Source organism: Amborella trichopoda, chromosome 5 (genome assembly GCF_054954075.1).
Source record: "Amborella trichopoda isolate Santa Cruz 75 chromosome 5, AtrichopodaSantaCruz75HAP2 v2.0, whole genome shotgun sequence".
Taxonomy (NCBI): domain Eukaryota; kingdom Viridiplantae; phylum Streptophyta; class Magnoliopsida; order Amborellales; family Amborellaceae; genus Amborella; species Amborella trichopoda.
Genome location: NC_142340.1, coordinates 9,235,557 through 9,247,892, shown reverse-complemented (window position 1 = coordinate 9,247,892; position 12,336 = coordinate 9,235,557). Strand labels below are relative to the sequence as shown.

Here is a 12,336-nt window from a genome sequence, read left to right as displayed (position 1 = left end):
CCGTTTGTATAAATCCAAATTTTATAAATAAAATATCCAAAGATCTAGAAAAATTCAAATAGTAATTCTAAAATCATATCATCATAAAATAAATACAATTAAATTCATTAGATGAGATAAAGATCTATATGGTCTAGGAATAAATAATCTGAGGCATTCCACCTTCCACTGTGGACTACGGACCACACTTGCTTTATCAAACCGATCTAGTGTTTCTCATGCCTCACAATCTATGCAGGAGCTCATTAGTGGATCACCAAAGTCTTCCCGATGAGCCAAGGGGTCGCAATCCCAATCTGTGGATTTCAGGTTCTCCACTAGATACGAGCCAATGTCACATAGATCCAATGCGACCACAGCTTCTATGGCGCATAAAGGTATCTCTTACATATGCATACGCTTGGATCTATGTGACATTGGCTTATGTGACCCTTTTGTGTGATGGTGACCTTCAGAGACGAGGGCCAAAGCCTCATCCATGTACCATCATACGATTTATCAATATGCATGTCGTATGATGGTACATGGATGAGGCTTTGGCCCTCGTCTCTGAAGGTCACCATCACACAAAAGGGTCACACAATCCCTTGGCTCACTCATCAGGGTATACTCCGACTTATCAAGGAATAACCCATTAGAACCCTTATCGGTTTATACTCTATGGCCAGGTAACATAAGTTTTTCCCAATTGACGTTGCCTAGACCGTCAAGCACAGTCCGGTATTAGTAAACATTGTTGTTTAGTATGGTCTACGAGGGATCACACTCCCATTAAGTTCATATTCCACTATATCATTCAATTTTACAAGCACTCATAAAGCCTTTAATGGCCACACTCACCCAACAAATAAATCTGAAGGGTTAATCACTAAATAACCCTTAAAACAACATAGATTTCTTTGGACTATCTCAGATATTTTTAGGATTTTCAATGAGAACATTTTGGACTCAGAAATTCATCATATATCTCTTATTACATAACCTTTCATACTCCTTTATTTACAAAAATTCTTCAATGAATAGAGACTCCATGGTCTTTTTGGACAATTACCAGTAGAATTTTCAATGGCTTCAATATCAGGGTGTGTGTTGAATTCTCTTTATTGTAATCTCAATGATCTCAACTTGTGACAGATATAGTAGATCCAAAGTAAAATAGTATTTCAGTGGGAGAGAATCACTTGCTTTATGCATGAGGTGTAGGGCAAACTATGTGAAGCACTTCATTTCTTTCCCTATGAAGACCCGTGTGCAACATTTTGAGCAGTGGAAAAGTGTGAGGTGAAGTAAATTCCCCCCGAGTTGGACTTGCTTGATTTGTTAGATGTTGACCATTGCAACACTACATGACAAGTTCAATTCCTACTCTACTGAATTAGCCAAAAAATGATACGTGAAAATGCTGATACCGATGTAGCAGAACTCACATCGGCAAAAGTACTCAGGTCTTAGCCGAGAGTAACTTGGCTGAGTCCGAGTGGACTTGACCAAGTTATTTATACCCCAAGAAAAGTAAAATCTAAAAAACAAAATTGGAATTATAAAATAGTTAAAAATAAGAAAATATTAAAAGAGGCAATAGAAATTGTTAGAAGACTAAAGAAGATGAAAAGAATCTATAAAAGATGGATTATGAAGAATTTTGATTTAGACCTAGAATATTTCATAAAAATTAAGAAAATAAAAAAATATGAAAGCTCCAACTCATCTTAAAAACTATCAAAATCATCTAAGAACATATTTCTAACTAATATATTAGCATTTACCTTCTTCTTTTAAAATTTTTTATATTTTCTGCATCTTCTTTTGGGACTGTTCAAGTTGCCTTGGAACTTGCCCCAACTTGGCGCGGGCCTTGGCTCGGCCTCCTACTGTACTCGCTGATAGGCTGATTACAAAGTTAAGAATATTGCCCATTTTCACAGAGGCCTAAAATTACATTGGTACAATTCATATACTTCAAAGCAAGTATAGAGGATATTACAGGAGACTTCCTTCTCAAAAAGAAGCAAGAATATCTGTTATCAACATTCGAATTTCAAACCTGCATGAATTTCATTCTTTACTATACAAACATGTAAATATTCAGATATCATAAATTATCCTGGTCTCATATCCTCAACCAGACCGCCGTCCTCTACGGCCGATGTCTTTAGTGCCTTCTCTTGAATTTTCTGCATACCAAGTCCTTCTGCTCTATAGACATAAAATCTGGCCACTACTAAGAAGAACAAGAAATTCACCAAGTTTAGGATTGCAAAAAATGCATAGTAGTAGTCGAGATGAGAATCGTTCAAATTATTGAGAATCCAACTCTTTTTACCATGCCTTCCTGTGACATTATGCACAATTGTGAGAAGGAAACTGCTAAGGAAGTTCCCAATACCCAAAGTAGTTGAGAAATATGAAGTTCCAAGACTTTTCATGCTCTCTGGTGCTTGATCATAGAAGAATTCTATCTTTGCAACTTCTAAAAAGGTATCAGCCACTCCCAGGATAGCAAATTGTGGGAGTAGTATGAAAATGGTGAGAGGGATCGTCCCCTCGTGTTCTACTAGGTCATGTTCCCTCGCAACACTCAGTCTCTTTCTTTCGATCAAGGAAGCGACTGTCATTATGATAATGTGTAGAGCAAGGCCAATTCCCATACGCTGTAGCAGTGATATTCCTCTCGGATTCTTTGTATATCTCCTCATTACAGGGACAAAGACCCGGTCGTAAATCACTAGGCTAACCAACATAGAAATGGTGATAAAACCTATCAAGCTTGCAGGAGGGACCTTGAAATGAGGACCCATGCTTCTATTTAGGGTGGTTCCTTGTTTCACAAAAAGGGTATTGGATTGAGCTACCATTATGCTAGGCACAAATGAGGCAATCAGAAATGGGATCATTTTTATCATCTGCTTTGTCTCTTCAACTTGAGTCGCTGTGCAAAGCATCCAAGGAGTTTCAGGGCCACTCTTTACTGCAGCTTTGTCAATAAACCTGCAAACAATAGGTCATGAATGTTATTAAGTACTGGAATTTAGAACATTAGAGAGACATTAAGAAATTATTATTTTTCCAAATGGGCATCACATCTTTACTGAAGTATAAGTTTTGGTTTCTTATTCTTTTCTTATGAGCCGATCCTACTAATCAAGTATACAACAGAACTTTTACTTTAAAAACCATTGTCAAATCATTATTTCAAACTTTTGTCTTTGGTAAGTAAAAGTGCTTGTGTGTTATTTAAAATCTTTACCAAAGTGAAGATTTTAAAATCTTAAATAAATAGTACAAGAACTTGCCATTCGTTCCCTAATGTTTTGTTCTCAGTTAGTAATAGACTCTGGACATCCTAGTAAAATTTTAACAAAATCAAGCATTCCTATGACAATGGCTCTCACTTTAACCCTTGTCATGGACACACACCAAACTCTCACAGACCTGAGCTCTGGTGTTGGATCGATCCTGCATGAGCCCTTGGCAACATAATATGCAGCATCCAACTCATGGAGCTCTCTGCTGTCATCAGGGGCCTTGACATTCCATTTTCGAGCAGCAGCCACCAAAACGCGAAGCATTCGGGTAAATGGGCTCCCAGAAGGCAACTTATGCCTATAAAACGGCGTCCCGATGACAAATATACAGATAGATACCAAGAGTCCCGCTGTTGGTATACCATAGCCCAGAGTCCATCCAACATTATCCTGAATGTATACAAGGAAGGTATTGGCAAACAAGGTCCCAAAGAAGATACTAAACATCCACCAGTTGAAGAAGGAGAGCTTTTGCTTCCTCTCTTTAGGATGGGATTCGTCGAATTGGTCAGCTCCCATGGTGGAGATGTTAGGCTTGGTGCCCCCTGTGCCGACAGCAAGGACGTATAGCGCGAAGTAGAAGATCCCAATTTGGAATGTAGAGGCACGTGGGACGGAGCCTGCAGTGCAGTCTTGATTGTTTCTGTTGCAGGACGGCGGGCGGAGCGAGGGGAGCGAGACCACAAGCGTGAGCAGACACATTCCCTGTGACATGAGGGAGGGTGAGCACCACTTTGGAATTTTAGCTAGTGCAAAGGCATTTGAGCTACTATTTATTGAAGCCGTGAATCTGAGAGAGAGAGATCAGTAGCAGTAAAGAATTGTTTGAAATTTCATCTAGTACCACGAAATTCCAGCAATTACTGGGAAAAGCATGGCTCTTTGTGTGGGTGTGAGAGAGAGATTTGTGTTGGTTCTAGGACAGTGAAGGCTCTCACACACGCACACACTTGTCTGATTTCATGAAGTCCTACCTGATTTGGGCTAGTTCCAGGTAAGGGATTAACGAGCCTTAAAGGCCACTCTGGCCCATCAAACACTGTGAAGGGTCTGATGTTAATAGGCCTTAATAGTAAGCCCAAGTCCCGGCCCGTTAAGCTTGCCGGCCTGAATTGTCCGATGGACCCCATGAAGGGTCGGGCTTTTGTGTCCCATCAGGCTGGCCCACACACGGGCAAGGCCCATTTACATTCTTAGAACTATTGTTATCAGGATTGGACTGGTGCTCGAACCGGCTAGGCGCTTGGTCAACTTAAAAACCGGTCTAATCGGTAGTCCAATTAGTCAAAACTTTTTAATATGTAAATAATTATAAAATATTAAATTCCAAAAATTCAACCAAAAAAAAAAAAAAAACATTAGTTAAAAGCATTTAAAATTCGGTTAAAAGTCAGAGATTTTTCATAAATTGTCGTAAATATAAATTTATCCTATTTTAAGATGACTCTCTCTTCTATTTATTATTATCTATCTCCTATTTTGAGGGGTCTCTCTCTCTCAAAATCCATTTTTTAAAAAATATATAATAGACATTGGCACAGCTTGATATATAATAGACATATAAGCATAACATTTGTCTATAATAAGCATTATTATAAGTCTGTTAATGTATTGCAATTTCACTTCTTATTTTTTATTTCAGTCATGATATTTTATTAACTAAAGATAGGAATTGTGCCATATCAAACATCCCTAACCACCATCAGATACCACCAGATTTAAGAGGGAGATACCCTGTTTTGCAAGATCATCTGCCGCACCCAATATTCCCAAACTCCAATATTTTGCCTCTAAATGTACTTTTTGCGTGCATTTAATTGTGCAAAGTATCTAAGCTATCAAAAGAGAGCACCCCAGTTACTCTTTTTGCAGTTAAGAGTCTTAAATCCTAGAACAAATCATTATATTCTGGTTGAGTAATTTTTTAAATTATTTTCCATATTATTTAGATTTAAGTAGCATTTATATATATTGTTATTGTTGTTGTCATTATTATTATTATTGATTTGGTACAGTATGTTATTTATTATTATAATTCGTCTAGTTATAACTTATTTATTCAATCAACTAAGCAGTTTTGACTATTCAAAAATATCCTTTAAAGGATAAATATATTTTAATTATGAAAAATAGTTTGATATGGTTGCAACCCTATCAAAATAAGTAAAGCCTCACTTCATAACTCATCGAAAATTACAATTCAAGTACGGGATTATATACAATGAGACGATTTACCTTTGATACAAGACATTCACAATTATTTATAACCATCCACTGTAAAATTTGATAGCTTGGATGTGTCAAGAAAATTTATTTTGAACTTTGAGCTTGGTCAATGAAATAAATATAGCAACCCAATTTCACATCTAATAGTCAAGATTAATTGTGACCACCTTATACCAAAGTTAAATAGTCTCATTGTATACTTTTCTTTCAAGTATTGAAAAACTTTTAAATCGATCATCTCAGCTTGAACATTATGGTTGTGGAAAAAAATTAAGATTTCAAGTATTAAAAATAGTTTATTTTTTAACAAATTTTCTAGACTATCCATTTCACCCAAAAATGAGTGTTTAAAGATCCGCAAGATCTATACGATCTTTTGAGTTTCAAATTTTATTATAGGTATCAGAAATTGATTTTGTAGCCATCATGGAAAGAAATTTCAGTTGATCAGGATTTGAGGTGTGGCATTATTTGGCTTTCATAAAACCTAGGTCTTATATAATTATTTGGCTTTCATAAAACCTAGGTCTTATATAAATTTCGTCCTTTATAATTATTAATATTTAGTATGAGATAAAAATGTAAATGGATATTATAATGGGAGGAGAAGATTACAGAGAGATAAATGGCAGAGGAGATGAGGAAAGTCCAGTAACGTCCCAAGTGGGCGTCAGCAATGTAGGCACCAATGATGGGAGTCATCCAAACGGTGCCAACCCAGTTTGTCACGTTCCTTGAAGATGCCACCGTACCCTCATGTAGCTTATTTGTTAAATACAGCACCAAATTTGAAGATATTCCATAATAAGCCATCCTCTCAAATATCTCATACCCTACAACCATAAAAGTAAGAAAATTAAAGCAACAAAATTACTATAGGATAAACGGAAAGAGATTATGAATTTAGTTAGTGTAATTTGCGATTATCCTAATAATCATGTACCTGTTCATAATTTGCAAAACTGCAAGTCATTAATGATAGCTACTTGCCATGACTCTCTGTCTAACATAAAGGAACAATTCTAGCTGGCAAAGATAAAAAGCAGCATCCCTCTCCCTTAACCATACAATTTTTTATTTTATTTTTTTCTTTACAAATATCCAACACAGCACCTTAATTCTCAAAAATTCAAAATAATGATTCATGGTTCCTCCTCATTTTCCTAAACCGCCCATGTTTGCTTTTAAAAGTAATTATTGCCACCAATTTTTCATGGAATCTCTCCCTCGAGTAAATCACCACAGCCAAGGCCTGATGATTTTCTGAACGCTACTTTAATTATAAGGAAATTTTAATATGAGAAAATAAAAGGTTTGGGGTTGCTTACCAACGATGAAAGAGCAGCCGGTCCATCTTCCAGTTTTGGAATGGAGAACTGGGCGTCCCTTCAGATCCACTGACCCATCTTTTGTGAAATCATCTTTCTTCCATCCATCTCCATTCTCCATTTCTGAGCTGTTTGCCATTTGGGTTTGGGAAGGAACTGGTTCACCCCACTTTTATATTGAGTTCACCTTCAGAGCATGTTTGAAAATATTTTTATATCAAAACCACACATTAATGCCACAATTATATTTTCCCAAGAACAAGGAACGGGTTACCTACTCCTAGGGCCGTTTCGTATCTGAAAATCTATTACGGGAAAAACATATTACAAAAATATGAGATTTATCATAGTACACTGTAACGGTAAAGAAATGGAAATAAATTACACCGCTAATCTAATCTAATTAGCGCTGAAATAACAAAATCCTCTATCTACCGTTATTTTCCTTTTTATTTACGTATCTATTCTCCCACTATTCTCCCTATCTCATGTGTATATCCATTTCTACCTACTCTCTCTAAACTACAATTATAAACCCTCATTTTGAATCTAAATCTTTTGAATATATATATATATATATATATATATATATAGATAAATTATAATGATTAATCTTTAAAAACAAAAAAAAGATTTTTTGGGATTAAGGATTAGGTACATATAAAAAAGTGATAAATTATCTGCAATATATTACCTGTACTTTTTAATCATATTTAAAGGTTGTAACTAAAATAAGTCACCAAATATTTATGACCAATATTAATTCACATTATTTATTCTTTGAGTCACGATAAGCATGGTATAGTCATCTTATCTATACACATGCATTCCAATATTAGATAGGAATTTCTATAAAGAGATCATTTATCGTTTGTGAATGGATGTCACAATCATTCTCAAATATTATATATCAAATTAGATGGCTTGAGGTGAGGCATGAGGAGAATTTTTTTAAAAAAATTTTTGTATTTATTCAATGACACTAGTACAACCACCCATTTTGAAATGGTGCAATGATGACTTCAATTCCGCATTTAAGCGGAATTTTGTGATAAAATAGAAAGAAATGACAGTTTATAGGCAAGTGTCGGTAAAGTGTTGATAATGCATTTCCCATATTTGTTTCAGACAAACCCAAACAATAGCAATGTATTTCCCAAGTTGCATCTAAATATTACCCAAACAGCAACAATTCATTTACAAGTAATGTATTACGCAGAGGTTGCATCTAAATACTACCCAAATAGTAACAATTCATTTACATGTAATGTATTACGCCAATAATATATTTCACCGACAATATATTTCGAAGTATCCGAACGACCCCCTAATGGTTAGAGTAATTCGGATATTTAATGAATCACATCTCCCACCTAGGATTCGAATCTACGACCAATCAGTTAAAGGCCGACCACTCGATCAGTGAGCTACCGAGGAACAATGGGAGATTAGATCTCATAGAGTACGAAGGTAAAATTTTTTAGTACAAATTGGTCCAATTCATGTGAAAATATAACCACATCTCTAGACGTGGGAAAGTACATTCACGGGTTTATTTTCACACACCGGAGCCACTCACTTTATCAGATGCAATTAATTTCACCAAACATCCCCAAGAATTAGAGATAGAAACTATCTCAAATTATAAGGTTTAGAGAGAGAAAATATCTTAAAATTTTAGAACAAAAAACTACCTGAAATTTTTTAGAGTGACCCTATCTCAAAATTTTTAGAGGGAGTAACAATATCAATTTTTAAGTTTTAGAGGGAGTATCTTAAAATCTTGGAGAGATACACTATATCAAATTTTAGAGAGAGAAAGTATTTGAAAAGTTTTATACAGAGAAACTATCTCAAAATATTTTAAAGGGAAACTATTTCAAACTTCAAATTTTAGAGAAAGAAAATATATTAAAATTTTAGAGAGATAAATTATATCAAATTTTCGAGAGAAAAACTACCTAAAGATCTTTAGAGAGTGAAACTATCTCAAAAATTTTAGAGAGAGAAATTATCTCAAATTTTAAGTTTTAGAGAGAGAAATTATGTTAACATTATAGATAATAAACTCTGTCAAATTTTAGAGAGAATGTATCTGAACATTTATAGAGAGATAAAATATCACAAATTTTAGGTTTTATGGAGATATGATATTTTAAAATTTTAGATAGAAAAACTATATCAAATTTTAAAGAGAGAAAGCACTTATAAATTTTTAAAGGGAGAAACTATCTCAAATTTTGTAGAGAGAGAAACTATCTAAAAATTTTTAGAGGGGAAAGCCATCTCAAATTTCAAAGTGTTAGAGAAACAAACTATATCAAATTATAAATTTTAGAGAAACTATTTCAAAATATTTAGAGAGAGAAACTATCTTAAAATTTCAAGTTTATTGTGTTCTCTCCTTCTTTCCAACTTTTTCTAAAATTTCGAGTTTTTAGAAAGAGCATGCTTGAGTAATTTTTTCGTGTAAATTGTTTGCATATATAAATATTGTTCCTATAAGTATTTTCCAATCAAATTTTTACACGTAACACACAACCCCTTAAGTAAAAAAACATACAACCCCTTAAGTAAAAAAACATACAACCCCTTAAGTAAAAAAACATATAGGTGAGAGAAAGAGAGATGCCCAAAACATTTTTTTTTATAGAAGTGTCTTTTAAGACTTGAAGTATTGTAAAAACTATATATAAAGGAATAGTATTTTCAAAATTTGGGTCATGCATCTAAAATTGTATAAGAAATTGTAGATTGGGTCATTTGCTATTTGGTTGAACTAGGTAAATTTAACATATAAAGATAATACCAAAACTTTTTTTTTGGGTAAGTATAATACCAAAACTTAACTATCAAAATGTGCAGTCTAGATTATTGCAAATTTACTTAATGAACAATCATAAAAGCAAAATTTGTAAACACACTTTAGAAACTGTTTTTTTAATCTAATTAATAATATAGGTCATTTATTTTAGTGAGATACTTTTATATATATATATATATATATATATATATATATATATATATATATATATATATATATATATATATATATATATATATATATATATATATATATATATATATATATATATAAAAGAGAGAAAATGGTCTTAATAACGAAACAATATGACATTCAGTCAGGCATCCCAATAACTTACTCAGGTCCACCTCAAATTGGGTTAGACAAAACTGTAAACATTGATTTCTAAATACGCTTTCTTTTCTTCCCTCTTCTTAGGAGAAATTTATCGAACAATCGTCAAGAGATGCACTATTTATCATGGCATCCAAATTTCCAATCTTATTTTCAAACGTTCTAGAGGGCACATTTCTTTATGGATAGATAATGTATAAGAAATTATTGTCAGGTCAGTTTTCAAGTTTTCCCTTTAAAGAAAACCACCCATAGGAGACACTCAATACCTTATGAGATATTATCAATTATGAATTATTATGATATTAACGTTTTTACGAATCACTATCTCACAAAATCATTCTTAAAGACATTGGTAGTTGAATATCAATACCTCATGCCATTAATTTTTAAACGATATTGATGTTTCCAAAGACATTGTCTCACACCACACACCTAACTGGATATTACCATTTTGTATGCTAAAATATCTCACCAAAAAGTCGTCCACTGAGATATTGATATTTTTAAACATTAATTTCTCATTACGTCACCCATTGAAATATACCAATACCAGTATCTCATTACGTCACCCATTGAAATATACCAATATCACTGGTTATTACCATTTTATGTACTAGTCTATAAAGCACGTTTGGCAAAAGAATCTCCATGGTAGTTCTAAAATCAATTTTCAACATCAACAATTAAAGTTTTGATATTAAAAAATAGTACATATCTTGCGGTTATGTGACATTTATTTTTGGGCAAAATAGGCGGTCTAGATAATTTGTTACAATATACACTATTTTTAGAGCTTGCAATCTGAAATTTTTTCACGACCATAATGTTCAAGTCAAGATGATCGATGTAAAGGTTTTCCAATGCTTGAATTGTAATTTTGGATGAATTATGAGGTGAAGCTTTACTCATTTTGATAGGGCTGAAGCCCCACCAAACCTTTTTTTTTTTTTTTTGTTAATGATGAAGGCGTAAAATAGAAAAGGAAACATATGCAAAGAGACAACTTAATTTTAGTACAAAGATGTTACAATTACTATTGTTCGTAAGATTTCAAATCGGGTGGTTACAAATGTATCGTTGACTAGACTCAAAGTTCGAAAAAAAATTCTTCGAACTTCACAACATACCCCAAGCCATCCAATTTAACATCTAATGGTTAGGTACAATTGTGATCTCCTTGTAACAAAGATGAACGGTCTCATAGTACACTAATTCAATAACAAATTACTCCTGTGACATCTTATACTCTTCCTTCATGGATTTTGAAAAATGTAACCTACGTAATAGCAAAGACAAATTATTATATAGATTGTATACAATGAGACCATTTATTTTTAATGCAAGGATGTCACAATTACTTACAACCATCGAATGTGAAACCTAATAGCTTGTGTGTGTAACAAAATTAAAAAAAAATTCTTTTGAAATTTGAGCTTGGTCAATAGAAATAAATGCAGCCACCTAATCGTATACCCAATGATCTTAGATTAATTGCGACTACTTTGTACTAGAGACTAATGGTCTCATTGTATACTTTTTTTTTACTGTATACTCTATAAGAGATAAACAATTTAACACGATATCTCACATTTTTTATTGAATTTCAAAGTAGCCCTCATAGTATTGACTCTTGAGTTGAAATAGTTGTGAATAGATAAAATATTAGACAGTTCATCTCTCATAGTTGTTTAATAATAAAATCTTAGAGAGTCTCCCTCCTTAATATATTTTGATGAACCTCTTCTTCTTCTTTTTTTTCTTTTTTTTTTTTTTAAATTTCATTTTCCATGGGTTTCACATATATTCATAAAGTAAATGAACATGGGGAGAGGAGATTGATTTGAGGAGGTCTCTCTCTCTCTCCTCGGGTTGTATATCCACCAATAGGTCACTAATTGACTAACGTACCAAAAAACAAAAAGGTCACTAATTGACGACTTAAATTATAGCATTGATTTTTAATATAATATGCTCAACGCGTTAAAAACACTAAGACTAAATTAACATACAGTACAACGTATTGAAGATTAATGGGCTTAGAATCCTTGACCCAGGGGTTAAGGCATGATAATCCCAATTGAACACCTAACACGAACAATAGAGGGAAGAATAATGGGATCCATCTATTCTTAATAAATGACAAATAAAATATGGGAAATCTAATTACCAGGTATTTAATCTAGGGAAAAGTTTATATAAGGTGGCAACCCTAAAATGTAGAATCACAGATGCACCTCAAAAATCTACTGGAAATGTTGTTTTAATGTTGAATAAACCCTCTAATCGATCATCTTGACATTGAGATGTATGAATATGT

At 33.3% G+C, this 12,336-nt stretch overlaps 1 protein-coding gene across 1 annotated transcript; it reads right to left on the bottom strand.

Annotated features, from left to right (window-relative positions):
* Positions 1–1,924: 1,924 nt before the first annotated feature.
* LOC18443709 (protein NRT1/ PTR FAMILY 5.2) lies at positions 1,925–7,322 on the bottom strand. Its single transcript, XM_006853891.4, has 4 exons — positions 6,860–7,322; positions 6,147–6,364; positions 3,433–4,010; positions 1,925–2,988 (listed from the first exon to the last, which is right to left on the bottom strand). The coding sequence occupies exons 1-4, from the start codon at positions 6,996–6,998 to the stop codon at positions 2,100–2,102; spliced, it is 1,824 nt and encodes a 607-aa protein (XP_006853953.1). The 5' UTR covers positions 6,999–7,322; the 3' UTR covers positions 1,925–2,099.
* Between the last annotated feature and the right edge of the window lie 5,014 nt (positions 7,323–12,336).